At 47.9% G+C, this 21,490-nt stretch overlaps 2 protein-coding genes across 3 annotated transcripts; both read left to right on the forward strand.

Annotated features, from left to right (window-relative positions):
• The first annotated feature begins 1,902 nt into the window (after positions 1–1,902).
• On the forward strand, positions 1,903–6,689 carry LOC125551830 (serine/threonine-protein phosphatase 7 long form homolog). Of its 2 annotated transcripts, XM_048715199.1 has the most exons (8): positions 1,903–2,394; positions 2,758–4,106; positions 4,188–4,793; positions 4,873–5,139; positions 5,214–5,416; positions 5,500–5,805; positions 5,879–5,974; positions 6,055–6,689. In XM_048715199.1, the coding sequence occupies exons 2-6, from the start codon at positions 4,026–4,028 to the stop codon at positions 5,711–5,713; spliced, it is 1,371 nt and encodes a 456-aa protein (XP_048571156.1). In that variant the 5' UTR covers positions 1,903–2,394; positions 2,758–4,025; the 3' UTR covers positions 5,714–5,805; positions 5,879–5,974; positions 6,055–6,689. The 2 variants fall into 2 exon arrangements, with proteins under 2 accessions (XP_048571156.1, XP_048571155.1); XM_048715198.1 differs by having other exon boundaries at positions 1,903–4,106.
• A 3,405-nt stretch (positions 6,690–10,094) lies between these two features.
• On the forward strand, positions 10,095–15,654 carry LOC125551831 (ABC transporter F family member 5-like). Its single transcript, XM_048715200.1, has 7 exons — positions 10,095–11,018; positions 11,214–11,555; positions 11,693–11,833; positions 11,960–12,139; positions 12,846–13,001; positions 13,108–13,209; positions 13,333–15,654. Exons 1-7 carry the CDS (start codon positions 10,191–10,193, stop codon positions 13,549–13,551), a joined length of 1,968 nt encoding a protein of 655 aa, XP_048571157.1. The 5' UTR covers positions 10,095–10,190; the 3' UTR covers positions 13,552–15,654.
• The last annotated feature ends 5,836 nt before the right edge of the window (positions 15,655–21,490 follow it).

The raw sequence follows: 21,490 nt of genomic DNA on the forward strand, positions 1-21,490 counted from the left end.
GGGAGCATTGTGCCTCCACACCGCTCCAACAGAGACGTACTTCCCCTCAAAAGGAAGGAACTTCGGTAACACATCCTCGTCTCCACGGCTCCACTCTTGGTTATCTCGTACCTTTACTTGTGCAAGCTTATTTGTGTTATTTCCCTTGCTTGCTTGTGTGCTTGTTGTTGTTGCATCATATAGGTTGCTCACATAGTTACTTGTCTAGACAACCTAATTTGATGCACAGTTTAATTTGGTAAAGAAAAGTTAAAAATTGTTAGTTGCCTATTCACCCCCCTCTAGTCAACTATATCGATCCTTTCACCTTCAAGTGCTAACCTCCTCGGCAACGGCGCTGGAAAAGAGCTTGATGTCTACTACACAACCTTCTTCCTGTAGACGTTGTTGGGCCTCCAAGTGCAGAGATTTGTAGGACAGTAGCAAATTTCCCTCAAGTGGATGACCTAAGGTTTATCAATCCGTGAGAGGCGTAGGATAAAGATGGTCTCTCTCAAACAACCCTACAACCAAATAACAAAGAGTCTCTTATGTCCCCAACACACCCAATACAATTGTAAATTGTATAGGTGCACTAGTTCGGCAAAGAGATGGTGATACAAGTGCAATATGGATGGTAGATATAGGTTTTTGTAATCTGAAAATATAAAAACAGCAAGGTAACTAATGATAAAGGTGAGTGAAAACGGTGTTGCAATGCGTTGAAACAAGGCCTAGGGTTCATACTTTCACTAGTGCAAGTTCTCTCGACAATAATAACATAATCGGATCATATAACTATCCCTCAACATGCGACAAAGAGTCACTCCTAAGTCACTATTAGCCGAGAATAAACGAAGAGATTATTGTAGGGTACGAAACCACCTCAAAGTTATCCTTTCTGATCGATCTATTCAAGAGTCCGTAGTAAAATAACACGAAGCTATTTTTTCCGTTCAATCTATCCTAGAGTTCGTACTAGAATAACACCTTAAGACACAAATCAACCAAAACCCTAATGTCACCTAGATACTTCAATGTCACCTCAAGTATCAGTGGGTATGATTATACGATATGCATCACACAATCTCAGATTCATCTATTCAACCAACACAAAGAACTTCAAAGAGCGCCCCAAAGTTTCTACCGGAGAGTCAAGACGAAAACGTGTGCAAACCCCTATGCATAAGTTCACGAGGTCACGGAACTCACAAGTTGATCACCAAAACATACATCAAGTGGATCACGTGAATATCCCATTGTCACCACAAATAAGCACATGCAAGACATACATCAAGTGTTCTCAAATCCTTAAAGACTCAATCCAAAAATATAACTTCAAAGGGAAAACTCAATTCATCACAAGAGAGTAGAGGGGGAGAAACATCATAAGATCCAACTATAATAGCAAAGCTCACGATACATCAAGATCGTGCCGAATCAAGAACACGAGAGAGAGATCAAACACACAGCTACTGGTACATACCCTCAGCCCCGAGGGTGAACTACTCCCTCCTCGTCATGGAGAGCGCCGGGATGATGAAGATGGCCACCGGAGAGGGGTTCCCCCTCCGGCAGGGTGCCGGAACAGGTCTAGATTGGTTTTCGGTGACTACATAGGCTTGCAGCGGTCGAACTCCCGATCTAGGTTTCTTTCTGGTAGTTTGGGTATATATAAGAGGTGTTGGAGTCGGGAACAAGTCAGGGGGGTCCCCGAGGTGGCCACGAGGTGGGGGGCACACCCAGGGTGTGCCCCCACCCTCGTGGTGGCCTCGAGACTCCTCTGGTCCATCTCCGGTACTCTGTGGGCTTCTTCTGGTCCAAAAACAATCTCCGTGAAATTTCAGGTCAATTGGACTCCGTTTGGTTTTCCTTTTGTGCAATACTCAAAAAACAAGGAAAAAACAGAAACTGGCACTGGGCTCTAGGTTAATAGGTTAGTCCCAAAAAACATATAAAATAGCATATAAATACATATAAAACGTCCTAGATGGATAATATAATAGCATGGAACAATCAAAACTTATAGATACGTTGGAGACATATTAGTGGGGGACTGATGCAGACGAAGGTGGGTGGGGGCAGCAGCGAGCGGGACGAGCACGCGCACGAGGAACGGATCCCGCCGCCGCCAGTCGTCGCCTGGCTTTGCCCGACATCGTTTGCTGGCGGCGGCGAGGTGTGGCGACCGGCGAGGGGGGTTTTGCGGCGGTGGTCGGTGGGACGCCTGCCCGAGTCACCTCACAGAGACGACGGGGGGGGGGGGGGGAAGGGGGTTCGGGAAAAGTTTTCTCAGAATACACTTCATTTAGCAAGCATGAAGGGGCTGCGAGCACGCCACTGGCGTTGGATCGATGGTCATGCCTCAGCGGCCCCTTCTTACTCGAGCTCCAGATCCATGGCACCAACAGCGAGGTAAGCAACGACACCTCCTCTTCCATCATTTTTTCACCATCTCCAATTGAAGAGCTTTATTAGATTTGCTTGGGTTTGTATGAAAGGTTGACTAAAATTTTGAAGAATGTCCCATATACTTTAGTGCTTATATATGCTTGTCTTAAATTCTTATGGCTTGATTTCTGCCCATAGGAATTTGACTATTGGCTTTGTTGTCTCTTAAAATGGATAATGGATAATACACATTTGGTGACTAAGCTTGGCGACTAAACTTGGCGACAAGCTCGCCGTCTCTATTCTCGTGCACTTCTTACTGCATGTATCCCCGTCTCTATTCTTAGGAGACATGCTGAAGAGTGTCTTCCTCTCGTTGCTTCACAGGGCATGTCAAGAATTGGCAGCCAAGGATCTCCATGGAACTGAGTGGCATTTCTTGGTGATATTACAATTTGAGCATTCGGTTTGAAGCCCCTTTATTTTTAGTCGTTGTGCTTTTATTGTTTTAGTGTAGCACTTCATGTCACAACTGAATGTTGAATTCATTACTTCATGAGTATGTGTGGCCTTTCTCCCTCTGTGTGATTCTATATCATGCCTTCTAGTGTTTTGTGTTTTAGATGCCCTAATCTCCTTGTATTTGAATGTCATTTATTTAGCTATTTTGAAATTTATAGTGCAACTTCTTACTTAAATGCCATGTCCACGTGTTACCAAAGATAGAAAGAAGAAATTAGAATGGGCGACTGCCAACCTGGCACTGCCTAGCTTCCTCTCAGGGGGTGAAATCACTGTTCTGACCTTGTCAATGTTTATAGTCACAAACTGAACTCGACGTGAAAGTATTTCATGATTTGACCCTTTTAAAAATGCCAGAGCCCGCGGCGTTTCCACCCAACATAGAAACACCGAGCAAGCTAGCATTCCCTGTCAACACGGAAATGCCGAGGCAGCTAGCGTTTCTGCCCTGGCCCACAGTCAGTCTGAACCCGCTGTTTTCGCCGACGTGGCACGCGTGAAACGCCAAGGTCCTTGGCGTTTCTGAACTAGATTAAGTAACGCGCGCGGGCCGCGGGGGCCTAACCTAGCCCACTCGCAGTCCCAGCCCCGGTCGGGCAGTTCTTCCAGGACGAACTGGCGGCCGCCCCCTCCCTCTTCTTCACCAAATCTCCCCCAGATCTGCTATTTTGATATTAAAACGAGTAGATCGGAGCATCCCCGAGTTGCTTGAGGTATTCTCTTCCCAATCCTCCATTTATTTTCAGTCAAGATTGGCTATTGTAGATGCATTTTTTCAAACATGGTGGAACCCTAAGATGAGTTATTAGTGATTTGTTTGATGAATATTTTGGGTACATTATGTTTAGAAAGAAGACATATGCTCCTTGTGTTGAAGTATTCTTAGTTAACTTGTTTAGTATTGGATTTAGAGAGAGACCATTTTTTGGATTAGGTTGAACCTATTGTTTGTTAATAATTAGTTGTGATAGATTCTTTAGGATAAAATAGGTTGAAAAGAATTGGTGTTGGCAATGTCGTTCGTGATTTGTATCTTTGGGATAATTTGTAGTAGTTCTCACACGATTTTGTATATGATGCGGTCATAATTTTAAGCATATATCATAACAAATCCATTGACCTTATTTTGTAGGATGTTTGAGCCGGATAAATATCCCGGCCTTGATGATTATTACGAGGAGAAGCATCGTGATGTGCTAGTGGAAAGAGGGGAGGTAATTATGTATCTACATTGTTGATTCTCATATTGTGAGTAGTTTAGAGAAGTATATAAATTGTGTGTGTGTTATTTGTAGGTTCCTCCAGTACTTCGTTTGAGAGGCCACAACCCACGTGAGTCCTTGAGGTATGACCGTCGCTACGAGCCTTATTTTAGAAGAATGGATCTTCTCCAGTTTGTGCTCAACTTTAAAGGCACACCACCATGGCTGAACTCGACGGCCATTACCGCCCTTACGGACCGTTGGAGGCCGGAGACGCACTCTTTTCACCTTGCTCTTGGTGAGGTGACCGTCACTTTGGAGGATATTGCGATGATCTCCGGTCTTCCGATCGAGGGCAAGGCTCTTACCAGGAAGGTGAGGTCTGAGGGGTGGCGACAAAAGGTTGCAGGCTTGGTTGGTATTGAACCTCCCCCGTGGATTCATGAAACAAAGAAGGGTCCTAGGCCATCTGGTGTTTTCTTCTCGTGGCTACAAGAACATTTTTATGAGTGCCCAGAGAATGCCAGTCCGACTATTGTGGAGAGGTACGCCAGGGCTTACTTATGGAATCTTTTGACCCAAGTGGTGTTTCCTGACGGCACGGGAGACACAACCTCGTGGATGTTCTTGGACCCTCTTCATAACTGGGATGTTAAGTGGAGTTGGGGGTCGGCGGCACTAGCCTTCTTGTACCGTCAGGTAATGATAATTTGATGCATTCTCATTATATGAAAGAGATTTTTGCATGTGATTGTTTAATGTGTGTACAAATGTGCAGTTGGACGGAGCATGTATGAGGAGTAAGCCGAAATCTTGTCTTGGTGGTTTTGTTTGGGCCCTACAGATTTGGATGTGGGAGCGTATCCCTGTGGGCCGTAACTTCACCATTGCTCCGGAAGAACCTTGGGAGTGGCCTTTTGACGGGGATGAGGAGCGATATCCCACTATCGCATACACGTGGGCTAATGTCCAAGTGTCGAGTATCGCCGCCATGGGGCGGTACAAGGCATACATAAGCGAGCTTGACATGCTTACTTACAACCAGGTAATTATCAAATCCCTTGCCATCATTACATATTTTTTTTGTTGTGCATGAGCTAGTGACATGTTGTGATGTAGGTTAATTGGAGGCCGTACATGGTACTTAGGCAGTTCCCTTTGAGCAATATGTGCCTTCGTGACCAACATCTTTGGTGTGTGTGTTGCCCCATGATATGCTTTTTTGCGGTGGAGTGGCATCTTCCACATCGTGTTTCGAAGCAATTTGGAGTACAACAACGCACACCGCCGGAGTATGTTGAGACAAGTGTGGTGCTACATAGGTGAGAGTTTCTTGTACCATATGTTGATCAATGTGTAACCACGTAAAAATGAAAATGATGCCGATACTTCTCATGCTTTGTAGGACGAGCCGGCAACACAACAAGAATGTCATTAATTGGGAGGATCACCATCTTATGTGGGTAGACATGTGGAATGCTCAGAGGAATGCCCGAGTTGAAGATGATCACACACCTGACAACGACGAGGGGGCATATTTAAGGCATTTGGAGTGGCTTCGCAAAGAGTACAGAGTTATCCTTAAGGGTGCTTGGACTCGTGCCGATGTTTGGAAGTAATGCCAAGTGAGGCTGCTGATGGTGCATTCAACAACTCTATTAGGGAGACCATTGGAGCGCACCTAGATTATGGCCCTCTGCATGACCGAGTGGTATGTCTTTTTGTCTCTTTTTTGAACATGTGTCATTTCTTCATGAGTGGTGTGTCACTTAAGTTTTATTCAGGGCACGGAGCTATGGAGATGTATCAATGATAGTAATGTGGTGCTTGGCCGCGCACCTGGTAGAGAAACAGACGTTCTCGTTAGGAGTACTCTACAGGTTAGAGGCCCTCTTAATATGAACATGTGTCATGTGAACTATTTTTGCATATTTACATGTCAATGTCTTTGCCTCTGCAGAAGGTTGTGAATCATTGCCGAACACTAGCCGCTTTACTTTCTTGCCATGGCGGTTCATCCACGAATGTGCGTGCACATGCTCAGCATAGAATGGATGTGCTGTCTTCCGCTCGTCCATCTTCGAGCCAAGCACGTGCTTCTTTCGCTCGTCCATCTTCCAGCCGAGCAGGTGCTTCTTCGAGCCGAGCACGGATTGATGAACAGGAAGATGAAGAGGAGACAGACTATGATGCGGATCCGGACTATGTGGAGCTTGGGGCTTCGCAGATGGAAGATGCTCCACCGCCAACTCAACCTTCTCAGCCTTCTGAAGAAGCACGCCGAGTTAGCTCAAGAACCATCCGACGTCCTGGATGGCAGAACACTCTAGAGGGCTGCGTCAACAGGGGGAAGATGGCTGCAAAAAGAGGCAAGAAGTGAAGTGATGACTAATGCGAACTTGTTAGTTCTATATGTGGTGAACTAGAAATGTAGTTAGTGTTTCAGATGGAGCAAATTTGTTAGTTCTATATCTGATGAACTTGTTATGTTTTATGTCTGATGGACTTGTTAGTTCTATGTTAGCAAGACTTGGTAATTATTATGTAAGCTGGATCATGTTAAGTTCGTTGTCGAAAATATGTCTCATTGCTATACTGTTGCTGTACCTGGCATTATATTGTGAAAATTGTTGTTGTACCTTTGCTACCTGTGATGGAATGGATATGGGCAGCAGGGTTTGTTGTGATTTGCATAACAGGGCAGAAACGCCAAGGACATTGGCGTTTATATGTGGCTCGGAAACGCCGCGAGTGGTTGGCGTTTCAGGTGTGAGCGGCAACGTTTCGTGTACGTGTCCCAGCCAGCCTCTGTCTTAAAGAAACACCAAGCCACGTAGAGCGTTTCATTGTAGGGTGGAAACGCCATGGACTTTGGCGTTTCTGGGGTACAACGCAATGTTTCTTGGAGAGGTTCCAGGCAGCCTCTGTCTTAAAGGAACGCCAAGGTAGGTCGAACGTATCTGGAATATGAATATCCACAGCCTTCAATATGCCTCGGTGCCGATCGGATATGATGCATACCTCCCTATTCGGAGGAATGATCGTGCTCCTAACAAGTCTCATGAACCATTCCCAGTTGTCTTGGTTCTCCACGTAGACCAAAGCAAATGCCACAGGCAACACCTGATCGTTAGCATCATGTGACATTGCTATCATGAGTGTGCCCTTGTATTTCCCTGTCAAGAATGTCCCATCTATAGACAGAATCGGTCGATAATGCTCAAAAGCTGCAATGCATGGGCCAAACGTCCAAAAGGCATGACAGGACACTCCTTCAATATCTTGGACATAGTGGTACATTCCTGGGTTTCTATACGACATCGCTCCCAGCAACCTGGGTAGCATGTTGTAAGCCCCTTCTCATCCACCGTACAACATTCTGAGAGCGACTTGCTTGGCCTTCCATGTCTTCCCGTACTTGACCTTATATCCGAACTTATCTTCAATCCAACTCATCAACAACTTCACTTTAATGGTTGGATCCTCGGCTATATGTTTCTGGTATTTATAACCAATGAATTCCGAGGTTAGTTAACGGTGTGTCTTCCGTGCTTCTACGGCTGGCGGTGTGTATTGGTGAGTGGCTTTGCAACTAGTTATCTTCCACCAACCATCTTTCGTGAGTCTTCCATTGACTTTCCATTTGCATCTTTCTACCTCACATTTCACGGTGTATCGCTTGTTGCAGTCCGAGTGAACAACTATGAAAGGCCTGTGGTGTTTGGCAGCATACTCACACAACCACATCCTGAATTCTAGCATGTGCTCGAACATCAAACCTTTCCTCACGTACGACATGAAATCGCGTCGGGTGTACTACTTAGGAACTGTCTAGCCTCAATTGTCTTGCTCATGCCACTGTCGACTATAGCCTTATCTGCAAGGCTAACATCACAAAACAAGGGAACTTTGTGATCCCTACCGGTAATTTTTGTGTACCACTTTGCTTCTTTCTCAGTCAAGCCATCCTCGTCCAACTCATTCACCGAGCCTTCATCATCCGAGTCATCCACACAAGCACGCTGATAGATAATGTCAGGATCCATGTCCTGATGCCTTACTTCAGCCTCTACGTCACCAACAATGTTGTGGTGCCTCTCATACTCTTCGTCGGAGTCATCGCCATCATATTTCAACGGTGCACTACCTCCGAACTCATATTGGGGATACTCATTGGCTTCCACTTCAACTTTATGCTCAACAATAGGTGGCACACTACTAACCGGGCTCACATCATCTACTAAGGTTTGATTTAAGTCAACATGAAAGAGAGGAGCCTTGACCACCTTACTTGTAAAGACTTCGAGTGACTTGACTGCCGAGGATGCAACAACCTCCTTATATGCAACCCAATGCAAATTAGACTTGATAGGCATTGTCTTCATTCTACACTTGTGTGCCGACCCAACATCATATCCTCCTACTAATTCAACTTGGTCACTTGCATCCACCCACTTTAATCTTATCCGTGTTTCTTCCACAACCTCTTCATAACTAGGAGTCTCAAAAAATATCAGCACTTCCTCATACTTGTCAACAATATCCACATTCATGAATGCCTCTTTGTCAACACAATGAATATTCACAATCTTGTCCATCTAAAAAAATGGTAACATAAGTATAAGAAATGTACAATGCTAAATATACCACATTGCTAACAAAACCCCTAACCCTAACCCTAAATCTTAACATTAGCCATAACTCTAACCCTAAATCTTAACATTAGCCATAACCCACAATAAGGTATGCTCAACAACATCACAATGCAACACTATTGGAACAACAATACTCAAAACATCACATTATAGATAAATGTTCAATACTAGGGTTAGAAACAATAAGAACAGATCAATCCAAATGGACAAATCCAACCAATAAAAATTTGTGAGATGAAGGAGGTTACCTCAACGAACGGAAATGACACCGGATCCACGGACCAACCCAATCGATTTGCAAGGATTTGAGAGGGGCTAAGTGAGGGACACAAAGGGGGAAAATGGCAAGATCTCGGGATAGGCCAATGGGGAGAAGAGAGTGAAAGGTGAGTGGTGGGTGAAAGCCCCACGACCACCTAAAATATCTGCACCAGAAACGCCAAGGACAGTGGTGTTTCTAGAAACGCTAGCTTGCTCGACGTTTCCACCACGCCACGTCAGCATGCAACGCGTCCTCGGCCTGGCAGTGGGCCAGGTCAGGAACGCTAGCTTGCTCGGCGTTTCTGTGTTGGGTGGAAACGCCGCGGTCCCTGGCGTTTCTAAAAGGGTCAAAACGTGAAATACTTTCACATCGGGTTCAGTTTGTGAGAATAAACTCTGACAAGGTCAGAACAGTGATTTCGTCCCCTCTCAGGAGGGACGAGACTTGTCTGCTCCCTTCCCGTGTGCCCATCCGTGCTCCCGCATACGTGGCTTGATTTGATTGGAACAAAATAAGGCCCGACCCCATTCCCTTAAAGTCAGGGGGGGGAGATGATTAGATTATAAAGGAAAAAGAGAAAAAGACAGCCGTAGGATGAAGTGGGAGCACGGATGGGAGCATGAGGAGAGAGCAGGCAAGCCGGATCCTCTGAGGAGGCGCCACAAGGTGGCGGCCCAACCCCTAATAAAAAGAAAGGTGTGCTATAGAAGGAAAGACCTAGGAAAAGCTATGACATCTATATCTATACCAATATAAAAAGACCCAAATAAATAAATCCAATTAATCTCAGCCATCAAATCATGTCAATCCAACGATCTAGACTGCTTCAATGTCGAGCGTCCAACACATTTAGCGTGCAATTAATTTCATGCCAAAAATAATGCTAATCACATAATAACACGCAAATAATATATTCTACTTAATATCTGCATGCACTTAATATACTTTTAAATTAACGTGCATTACACGTACACATTGACTAATTTTCTCAAATTGCTAAGAAAAATACACTTTCTCCTCTCTTCCCTCACCCATACACTACCTCTCTCAGAAATTGCTAAGAAAAATACACTTCCTCCTCTCTTCCCTCACCCATACACTACCTCTCTGGGGTTCGTGTGGCCTCTCACCCTCCACTCAAAACCAGAGGGAGGGCAGAGAAGACTACCAAAGGACTCCATGGCCACCATGGACGTCCTCTCCGCCAAGTTCCTCCGCTCCTCCCTCCACCCGCACGCCCCCTTTCTTCCCTGCCCATCCCTCCCGTCCCGACGCTACCGCCAGCCCTTCTCAATCTACTGCCGCCTCAGCACCTCCTCCCCCTCGTCCTCCTCCGCCGCCACCACATCCGAGGGGGACGCAAACCAGGACCTTTCCGCCCTCCTCTCCGATGAATCCACCACCGCCGCGCCCGGCGCCGGTTCCAGGACGAAGCGGCCGAACAGCGGCGCGTCGAGCATCCCGTCCGGGGTGCGGCTGGAGAACATCTCCAAGTCTTACAAGGGAGTGACAGTCCTGAAGGACGTATCCTGGGAAGTGCAGCGTGGGGAGAAGGTGGGGCTCGTTGGCGTCAACGGCGCCGGCAAGACCACGCAACTCCGCATCATCGCCGGTCTCGAAGAGCCCGACGGCGGCAACGTCGTCAAGGCCAAGGAGAACATGAAGATCGCCTTCCTCAGCCAGGAGTTCGAAGTCTGCGCCTCCCGGACCGTCAGGGAGGAGTTTCTCAGCGCCTTCCAGGAGGAGATGGGCGTCAAGACCCGCCTCGACCAGGTGCAGGCGGCGCTTGAGCGAGCAACCGAGGACATGGACCTCATGGGGAGGCTCCTCGACGAGCTCGACCTGCTGCAGCGGCAATCGCAGGACGTCGACCTGGGCATGGTGGATGTCAAGATTCAGAAGCTCATGCCCGAGCTCGGGTTTGTGCCGGAGGACGCTGACCGCCTTGTCGCATCCTTCAGCGGAGGCTGGAAGATGAGGATGTCGCTTGGCAAGATACTTCTTCAGGTATAGATAAAAAAACGAGCTTTACATGCAGGAAGGGACGCGACAATGGTAGATAAATTATGCTTTTCGTGTGAACTACTAACTGAGAGAAAATTGAATGTCATTGCAGTGAAATTGGCGGTCAATTTCAGTTACCTTACCACGTGTGAAGTTCCATTTCGTGTGTATTAATATGGTAATATTCTTTATGTGTAGGATCCTGATTTGCTTCTACTTGACGAGCCCACAAATCATGTCGATTTGGATACCATTGAGTGGCTGGAGAGCTACCTTAAGATCCAGGATGTACCAATGGTCATCATATCTCATGACAGGGCTTTCCTTGATCAGTGTTGTACAAAGATAGTGGAGACTGAATTTGGGGTGTCGAAGATGTACAAGGGTAACTATTCTGAATATGTTCTAGCAAAGGCGATTTGGGTGGAAACTCAACGTGCTGCATGGGAGAAGCAGCAGAAGGAGATTGAACATACAAGGGAACTGATAAGTCGGCTTGGGGCTGGAGCTAGCTCGGGGCGTGCTTCAAGTGAGCAAAAGGTAACTACCAGAATTGCATGGTTACTGCTTGCGTCAAACCAATGCAGTTCGTTGTCGTATTTTCATCCACAGTTTGTGTAATCTTCATTTGCTTCCTTTTCTTGTGATTGCTAATTTCGTCCTTTTTGAAACACTAGAAATTGGAAAAGCTTGAGAAAGAAGGGTTGATTGAGAAACCTTTCCAAAGGAAGCAGTTAAAGATCAGGTTTCCTGAACGTGGGAGAAGCGGTAGAACTGTGTTAGCAATAAATAATCTCAAGTTTGGGTTTGGGGATAAGGTCAGCATTGTTCTATATCTCTATACCAAACTCTTTTGAGCTTTTTCTCTTTCGGTTAACAACGTGTGTTGTTGTGTACCTGTAACAAATTGTAATATATTCTTATTGTTCCAATATTGTGTCCAGATATTGTTCAACAATGCTAATCTAATAGTTGAGAGAGGCGAAAAGATAGCCATTATTGGCCCCAATGGATGTGGTAAGAGCACATTACTGAAACTTGCTTTGGGAACGGAGAAGCCACAAGAAGGTGAAGTCATTCTTGGGGAGCATAATGTCCTGCCTAACTACTTCGAGCAGAATCAGGTAGACCACAATTTCCAGATAGATATTTTCTACTCCCTCTGTAAAGAAATATAAGAGCGTTTAGATCACTAATATAGTGGTCTTCACTAACATAGTGATCTAAGCGCTCTTATATTTCTTTACGGAGGGAGTACTTTATTATGATTTTGTAGTATCTTGTACTCCCTCTGTTCACTTTTGTAAGTCGTTTAAGACAGCTGAAATCGAACTGTTTTAGGTGCTGTCTTAAATGTCTAAGAAATGAGATGACATGCATATCAAATCCTATGAGTAGGAATAGGAAAGGAGATGTCCTTTGTTTCACATCATAGGATTTTTTCCATTGAGTCTAGGCTAATGTTTATTTTCCTATGAAATGTGGAGGATAGGAAGAATTCCTCCATAGGAATAGGATTCCATTCCTACGAACCAAAGGGCTCTATAGGAATTTTTCCTATAAAAATCCTACCCTATGAAATTTCTACAAAATTCCTCCAAACCAAAGGAGGCCTAAAGGGTGTTACAAAAGTGAACGGAGGGAGTATTATTTTTCTTTGGGATGATCGTATGGTTGCTAAGTTGCTAAGTTTATTCAGTTAAACTCTAGCTAGGCACTTGTTCTCAATGCTACCGAATAAACTCCAAAATCCCATTAGTCCTAATTATATGGGAATAATCACCAATGTTTTCACTCCACTGAGATTTATGGGATAGATTCTTTTACCAGGCAGAAGCTCTTGATTTAGAGAAGACTGTACTGGACACTGTAGCTGAAGCTGCAGAGGATTGGAAAATTGATGATATCAAAGGTCTCCTTGGTCGTTGTAACTTTAGGGATGACATGCTGAATAGAAAGGTTCGGTTTCTAAGTGGTGGAGAGAAGGTAATGTGCATTTTCATTTTAGTTTGATCGTCATACAGATACAGGATACATCAGTGTTCCTGATTTGTGTACATCTACTCATTTCTTCATATAATTTTTTGGTTAGGCGAGGCTTTCCTTTTGCAAGTTCATGGTGACTCCGTCTACTTTACTAATCTTGGATGAACCGACAAATCACCTCGATATTCCATCAAAGGAAATGCTTGAGGTTTGATGCAGTTTCACCCTTTACAGAACTTTATCATTTTGTTTTATTATTATCAGTTCCTTGAATTTCCGTTGGTATTCCTGGTGCATGCAGTTCTAATAGATGCTTCTGCATACATGACAGGAGGCAATATCAGAATACACGGGCACTGTAATTACAGTTTCTCATGATCGGTATTTTGTAAAACAAGTAGTTAACAGAGTCATTGAAGTGAAAGATCAAACTATCCAGGACTATCAAGGAGATTACAATGTAAGTTCTCCTATGATCTTAACAACTTGTACTGTCTTACAAATATACTTGTTTCATATTTGTGATTATATTGGGACTGAAATATGTTGAATTAGTTCCTGCTTATACACTTTCACATATAATACAACATTGTACTCTTTACAAACGCATAATTAAGTGCTTCTCCGTTTGTACAAAACTATTAGCTGTCACCTGTCGGCAGTATAAAATAGTCTGTCAGCAAATCTAGCATTGGTTGTTGTAAACCAAGATATAATTATAGATCATGACACAACATTAGGGCGACAATTGCATGTAACGTAAGATAATCAATCAAAATTTCGCTCTTTGAATATGGAATGGAACTTATGGGCAACTAATTTGAATTGCTCATGACGGATATTGAGTGATAAAATTAGCAATAAGCCTTCGCCTTTTGAATACGACATGAACCTTTTGGGCAACAAACTTGTATTGCTCATGACTGTCGGAAATCGGGGCTCCCCGGACCCAAAGAAAGGTTCGAACTCTGTGGTGCGCACGAAGAACTTTGCTACACCTCTGCTTGCCGCTCGCGGTCTCACAACTATGCTTCGCCGGGCTCGAGAGAGAAGGGAAGGAATCAGACATGGTGGTTTTCCCATGTTCGGGCTACTTTGCGGTGTAAAACTCTACTCCTGCCTTGTGGTGGATTCCCTCGCGAGGAGGGTGAGTATGAACTGCCTTGTGATAAGGGTAAAATATTAGAGGCTCAGGGTTCGACCCGGTCCGGCCCCTCTACGGTGGAGACTAACCTATATTTATAGTGGCATTGGTCCTCTTCCCTCATAGCTTAGGCGGGAAGGGATACCACAGTGGCCAATTTTAAAGGGGGACAGGGGTACACCCTATCCTGACTAAAGGTGGTCTTCGCTTGCAAAGTTTCTAGTCGTGACATAGTGGTGGGCTCTGTGATGACTTTCGTCCTGCCGAGCCAGCGGTCTGGGTCTTGTAGCACTGGAATGTAAATCTTTGGGGAATTCCTTGAGAACCCGCGTACGTCCTTGCCTCCTTAACACCAAAGAGGAAACTGTCCTCTCTTGCGCCCGCTGGCGTCGTCCTGGTCTTGGTCGTCATGGCTCACATCATCGCGCGTCTCGCGAGGTGGGTGCAAGCCTAGAGCGGGAGGCCGCTCCTCGGGAGTCCTTAATGTCGTTCGGCTCGCGAGGCGGGGGCCCTCGCGAGGGTCTTGCTCGTGAAGTCCCAGCGTTGGGCCACGCCGGGCCGTTGGTGGAGCCACGCGCTGGGCCGTAGGCAGACGGGTCAGGGTACCCCCGTTCCCAGAACCCCGACAATAGCCCCCGACCCACAGTGCACTCGACTTGGCTTCAAGGCGAAGACATCGAGGGGAGGACGAAGCGATGCAAGCCCTAATTGTCTGCGGGCCAGGCTTGACGCGTGGCGCACAACGGGACGCAACCGCCTCCACTTTCCCACGTCGCCTCGGCAACTGCCCAGGCTGACAAAAAGCCTGGCACACGCGGTGGGGCCATCATTGCCCTGAATGTGAAGGGACGCCGATTGGCCTTCTCTGATCGCCCATAAGAGGACGAAGGGCCAGAGCCCCCAACCCATCTCTGTCTTCTTGTCCGTTCGCCTCCAACCCTTGTCGCAGCAGCCATGGCGCCCGTGAGAATGTTCATCGCCGCCGAGAAAGGCAAGGCATCACCGGAAGAGCCGGAGCTGCCGCCGCCCCCGCAAGTTCGCCGCAACGCCCGTGGCGGCTCCTCAGGGGTGCGGGCGCGCTCCACTAGGGGTCCGCGCCGGCTCCGTCAGCCGTGGGAAGAACTCCACTCGTGGAAGTGGCCGTGGAAGTCGTGGCGGTCGTGGCCGAGGGGGGGGCATGCGGTGGCCGCCTGGCCACCTCGACCGCGGGCTCATTCGGCCGACATGGCCCGTGAGTTCGTAGTGTGGATGGAGAGTCCGCCCCGCACTTGGATCCAACTCATGCGTTCCTTTGCGGAGGAGCTACCGGCGCCGTCGGGTTGTGGCTGCAGCCTGAGGTTGCTGCAATAGGTCCTCGTGGGCGGAGGTGGAGGTCACCCCCTCGAGCTACATGTACCTGACCCGAGGGTGGCAGTCGTTTGCCCGCGCCCGCGGCCTGAAGGGGAGGCACTGTCGGATTCAGGGCTTCGCAGACCTAAGAAGGTTCGAACTCAGGGGCGTGTGCGAAGATCTCAACCGGTCCAAGCCTCGAGCTCATCACCCCACAGCCTAGTCTGCTCGAGTTCTGCGAGCGGGGAAGAAGATGAACACAACAGTTTACCCAGGTTCGGGCCACCTTGCGGTGTAAAACCCTACTCCTGCGTTGTGGTGGATTGGCCTCTGGAGGAGGCTGAGGATGAACTAATACAGTGGATGAGCAGCCTTGCGAGGGCTCAGGTAGTGAGGATGGAATAGATCCGATCTCGAAGCCGTCCTTCTCTACAGTGGAGACTAGCCTATATTTATAGTGGCCTTGGTCCTCTTCCCTCATATCTTAGGCGGGAAGGGATCACAACGGCCAATTTGAAAGGGGACAAGAGGTACATCTAATCCTGACGAAAGGTGGCTTCTGGTCGTGACGCAGAGGTGGGCTCGGTGATGACATCCGTCCTGCCAAGCTCGTGGTCTTGGTCTTGTTGCACCGGAATGAAAACCTTTGGGAGATTCTTTGGGAACCCGCGTACGTTCTTGCCACCTTAGCACCAAAGAGGAAACTGTCCTTTGCGTCCGCTGATGCCTGCCTGGCCTTGGTCGTCATGGCTTACATCATGGAGAGCCTCGTGAGGCTGGATACCTGCATAGAAATCTCCGTTCCTCGGGAGGCAGATTCGTAGAGCTGCCCCTCGGAAGGTCTTGGCGTCGTCCGCCTCACGAGGCCGGGGCCCCCTCATGAGGGTCTTGCCCTGGGGGGTCTTGTAGCTGGGCCGTACCAGGACGTCGAGGGAACCACGCCATGGGCCACGGGCAGATAGATCTGGGTACCCCCTGTTAGAGTTATATTAGTGATGACTTTTGGTCTTTTGCATTCTAGCCTTTTGGCATCCTCATGTACTTGTATATATGTTGCCTTTGGCCTCCTAATAATATTAAGTTGCTTTCGTAACATGGTATTAGAGCTTTAGGTATTTTTTTTGCACGTGGCAACTCGTGCTACTCCCAATCCAATCTCCTGCGCCGCCTTTGCTCTCTTTCCTGCCGGCCGTGATTTTGCTTTTGCATACGTCCATCTCCAGCTACACGTGCTTGACGTCCAATTAGCTGATCCATCGCTATGTTGGATCCTATCAGACTGTGTCCCGATCGATCGAGCCGTTGGCCGCTTGTATTCCTCCAAGGTCGCTGCCGGCCGTTTGTCTTCCTCCACGGTTGCCTGCCGCCGGCCTCGTCCGCACCCCTGCTGCCTTCCGCGGTGCCGTCGGCCATCGGCCTCGCCCGCGCCGCTGCTGCCTTCCGCTGCTGTCCGCGAGTGGTCGCACATGCGTTCATAGCTGCTGCTGTTTCGTGTCCGGGCATCCATCCGCTCCAGATCGAGAGCTCTCCAGATCAAGCAGAGGCAGCAGCTATCGGAGGTCAACTGCTTCGCCTTGGCTGTTCGTCTGGTGGATTGAATCGAGTCGCCATAGTTGGTCTGCTTCGTTTTTGGCCTGGGGTGCTGCCTTTGGGACTCGGCTGTTGGCCTGAGGCTTGATTCTTCGGCTATTGCCTGATCTTTCCGTTGTTGTCACAAAAAAATGGAAGAAAACGAAACTGGCATGATGTTTCGGTCGGGCCTGCGTCTTCATCGCCATCCACAGACTTTCGAAGGTGTTCCCTATATTAATCCAGTCTCGCACATGCACCATCGCTCGGTGCTTGGTGCATGTCCGTCTGTGATGTTGTCCCCTTCAGAGTTTTCAACAGGCTGTGCTGGTCGCTATACGTCGACTCCTCTTGCAGCTTCCGTGCACGGCAGTGGCCGCTCTACGTCGACTCTTCCCACGACTTCTGCACCTGGTGATTGTCGCTCTACGTCGACTCCTCTCGCGGCTTCCGCGTTTGGCGATGACCGCCCTACGTGGACACCCTCAGTGGCTTTCTCATGCGGCTCTACGTTGACTCGCTACTCCCGGTCGACTCTGCACGCAGCTTCCACGGTCGGAGGCGACTGCTCATCATCGGCAGGTGTTTCTACCTCGACCTCTTCGGCCGTGTCCCTGTCTGTGCATGAGATTGCACAGCTAAAATGCATGCTTGATGCTTGGGATTCTTCACCGACGGTTTCTATAGGTTCTGTGGCTAACTCTTCTGACACTGAGAAACCACCTTCCACTCATTCAGGTACATCCCCATGGATTCTTGATACTCGAGCATCTTTTCATATGACTTATGATTTTTCCACTTTGACCTCTGTTCAACCTGTGGAGTCTCATGTTCGTGTTCTTACAACTAATGGCACTCCCCCCTCTAGCTAGTCGAGGCACTCTTAGCACTTCTTCATTTCATGTTCCCTCCGTCGCTCATGTTCCTCGACTTACCATGCAGCTCATATCTGGTGGTCAGATTGTTGACTCTAGTTGTAGGATCATTCTCGACTTTGATTCATGTTCTATTCAGGATCGTCGCACGGGCGCTCTGCTTGGTGCTGGCCCTCGACGCTCTGATGGTCTCTGGGAGCTTGACTGGCTTTGTCTTCCCTCCGCTGCCACCGCCGCCAGTCTCGCACCCCCTATAGCTGCATCTACCAGCTCTTTTCAGCAGTGGCATCATCGTCTTGGTCATTTATGTGGTTCCCGTCTCTCATCTTTGGTTCATCGCGGTGTTCTGGGGTCTGTCTCTGGTAACGCTTCGTTGGATTGTCTGGGTTGTCGGCTTGGTAAGCAGATTCAGCTACCCTACCCTCACAGTGAGTCGGTGTCCGAGCGTCCTTTTGATCTCATTCACTCTGATGTTTGGGGTCCGGCTCCCTTCGCTTCGAAAGGGGGTCATCGCTACTATATTATCTTTATAGATGATTTTTCTCGGTACACTTGGATCTATTTCATGTCTTCTCGTAGTGAGGTCTTACCTATATACAAAAAATTTGCCGCCATGATTCATACCCAGTTTTCCACTCCTACTCATGTTTTTTGCGCAGATTCAGCTGGTGAGTATATCTTCCATGCACTGCGAGGATTTTTTGTTGAGCAGGGTACTCTTACTCAGTTCTCTTGCCCTGGTGCTCATGCTCAGAATGGTGTGGCTGAGCGCAAGCATCGTCACCTTCTTGAGACGGAGCGTGCAATGATGATTGCTGCCTCTCTTCCGCCTCACTTCTGGGCTGAGGCTATTACCACTTCCACCTATCTCATCAACATTCAACCTTCTGCTGCTCTACAGGGTGGCATTCCTCTCGAGCATCTTTTTGGTCGTTCTCCTGATTATTCGGCGCTCCGTTCGTTTGTTTGCGTTTGCTATGTTTTGCTTGCCCCTCGTGAATGCATCAAATTGACCGCTCAGTCTGTTGAGTGTGTCTTTCTTGGATACAGTGATGAGCATAAGGGCTATCAGTGTTGGGATCCTGTCGGTCGCCGGATGCGTATTTCCCGGGATGTGACCTTTGATGAATCTCGTCTCTTCTACCCACGTCCATGCTCGGCTTTTTCTACGGAGGACATATCTTTTCTTACATTTTCAGATACACCACCCTTTGTGCCCAGTATTCCTACTCCTCGTCCTGCTGTTGCAGATCCGACCCTGTCCTCTCCTACGTTTTCTTCTCCCTCATCGCATGACTCTCTGCCTTCATCGTCGATACCTTCCCCTTCTCCACCTTCATCACCGATACCTTCCCCTTCTCCACCTTCACCGCTGATACATTCCCCTTCTCCATCTTCATCACCGATACATTCCCCGTCTCCACCTTCAGTAATTCCACCTCTTCCCTCATTTCCTTTCCATTATACTTGCCGTTCACGTGTTGTGGATAAGTCTACAGATCTGCCCTCTACTTCTGATGTGTCGTCTTCCTCCTCTCACCCGACTTATGGTCTTTGTTCTCGGCCTTATCTGCCCTCTGACCGTTATTCTCCTTCTCACTATGGTCTTTTCACCGTTCTTGAGCTGACTTCTTATCGAGATGCTATTGCTCATCCTGAATGGCAGTTTGCGATGGCAGAGGAGATTGCTGCCCTTGAGCGCAATGGCACGTGGGACCTGGTTTCTCTTCCTCCCCGTGTTCGTCCCATCACTTGTAAGTGGGTCTATAAGATTAAGGCTTGTTCTGATGGTTCTCTTGAGCGTTATAAAGCTCGTCTTGTGGCTCGTGGCTTTCAGCAGGGGCATGGTCGTGATTACGATGAGACTTTTGCTCCCGTGGCCCATATGACTACTGTCCGCACACTTCTTGCCGTGGCCTCTGTTCGCCACTGGTCTGTGTCTCAGCTTGATGTTAAGAATGCTTTTCTTAATGATGAGTTGCGTGAGGAAGTTTATATGCAGCCATCACCCGGGCATTCAGTTCCTGATGGCATGGTTTGCCGTCTTCGTCGCTCTCTATATGGCCTTAAGCAAGCCCCCCGTGCTTGGTTTGAGCGTTTTGCCTCTGTGGTCACCGCAGCTGGTTTTTCGCCTAGCGCTCATGATCCAGCGCTGTTTGTCCATCTTTCTGCTCGTGGTCGCACTCTTCTTCTTCTATATGTTGATGACATGATAATCACTGGCGATGATTATGAGTACATTGCTTTGTTAAGGCCCGTCTTAGTGAGCAGTTTCTTATGTCTGATCTTGGTCCTCTATGTTACTTTCTTGGGATTGAGGTTTCCTCCACCTCTGATGGATTTTCTATTTCCCAAGAAAAGTATATTCAGGATCTTCTTCCTCGTGCGGCTCTTAGTGATGAGCGCATTGCTGTGACTCCTATGGAGCTCAATGTTAACCTTCGTGCTTCTGATGGTGACCTCCTGTCTGATCCGACGCGTTACCGTCATCTTGTTGGGAGTCTTGTCTATCTTGCCGTCACTCGTCCAGATATCTCATATCCTGTCCATATTTTGAGCCAGTTTGTTTCCGCTCCCACTTCAGTTCACTATAGTCACCTTCTTCGTGTTCTACAATATCTTCGTGGCATGATCTCTCATCGTCTCTTTTTCCCCGTTCTAGCTCATTACAGCTCCAGGCCTATTCAGATGCTATGTGGGCTAGTGATCCTTTGGATCGTCGTTCACTTTCTGCTTACTGTGTTCTTCTTGGTGGTTCTCTCATTGCCTGGAAGACGAAGAAACAGACTGCAGTTTCCCGTTCGAGTGCTGAGGCCGAGTTGAGAGCTATGGCTCTTCTGACGGCAGAGTTTCCCGTTTGGTGTTTCTGTTACTATACCTACCACTCTCTTGTCTGACAGTACATGTGCTATCAACATTGCGCGGGACCCCATGAAGCATGAGCTTACCAAGCATATTGGTGTTGATGCTTCCTACGTGCGCGCTGCTGTGCAGGATCATGTTATTGCTCTTCAGTATGTACCTTCCGAGTTACAGCTAGCGGACTTCTTCACGAAGGCACAGACTAGAGCACACAATAGATTTCACCTCTCCAAATTTAGTGTTGTGGATCCACCATGAGTTTGAGGGGGGGGGGGTGTTGAGTTATATTAGTGATGACTTTTGATCTTTTGCATTCTAGCCTTTTGGCATCCTCATGTACTTGTATATATGTTACCTTTGGCCTCCTAATAATATTAAGTTGCTTTCGTAACACCCCCGATCCCAGAACGCCGACAATAACCCCCGTGCCCAAGGCGCGCTCGGGCTAGCTTCGAGGCGAAGCCAAGGGAGGAGGCTGAAGCGTCGCGGGCCCCAATCGACCACGGGCCAGGCTTGACGCGTGGCGCTCGATGGCACGCGGACGCCTCCACTCCCCCATGTCGTCTCGGCAGCTGCCCAGGCTGACAAAAGACTGGCGCACGCCACAGAGCCACCATCGCCCGAATGCGAAGGGATGTCGGTTGGCCTCCGATCACCTATAAGAGGGCGAGGGAGATAGAGCCCCCCAGCCCATCATCATCTTCTCACTC

Source organism: Triticum urartu, chromosome 4, assembly GCF_003073215.2.
Source record: "Triticum urartu cultivar G1812 chromosome 4, Tu2.1, whole genome shotgun sequence".
NCBI lineage: Eukaryota > Viridiplantae > Streptophyta > Magnoliopsida > Poales > Poaceae > Triticum > Triticum urartu.

Bases quoted from the DNA above. Each gene is read 5' to 3' on its own strand.
- LOC125551831 (XM_048715200.1), top strand. From the start codon at position 10,191: ATGGCCACCATGGACGTCCTCTCCGCCAAGTTCCTCCGCTCCTCCCTC. The intron at 11,556-11,692 runs GTAACTACCAGA...TTGAAACACTAG, and splicing joins GTGCTTCAAGTGAGCAAAAG to AAATTGGAAAAGCTTGAGAA. The intron at 12,140-12,845 runs GTAGACCACAAT...TTCTTTTACCAG, and splicing joins ACTACTTCGAGCAGAATCAG to GCAGAAGCTCTTGATTTAGA.
- LOC125551830 (XM_048715198.1), top strand. From the start codon at position 4,026: ATGTTTGAGCCGGATAAATATCCCGGCCTTGATGATTATTACGAGGAG. The intron at 5,140-5,213 runs GTAATTATCAAA...GTTGTGATGTAG, and splicing joins ACATGCTTACTTACAACCAG to GTTAATTGGAGGCCGTACAT. The intron at 5,417-5,499 runs GTGAGAGTTTCT...CATGCTTTGTAG, and splicing joins ACAAGTGTGGTGCTACATAG to GACGAGCCGGCAACACAACA.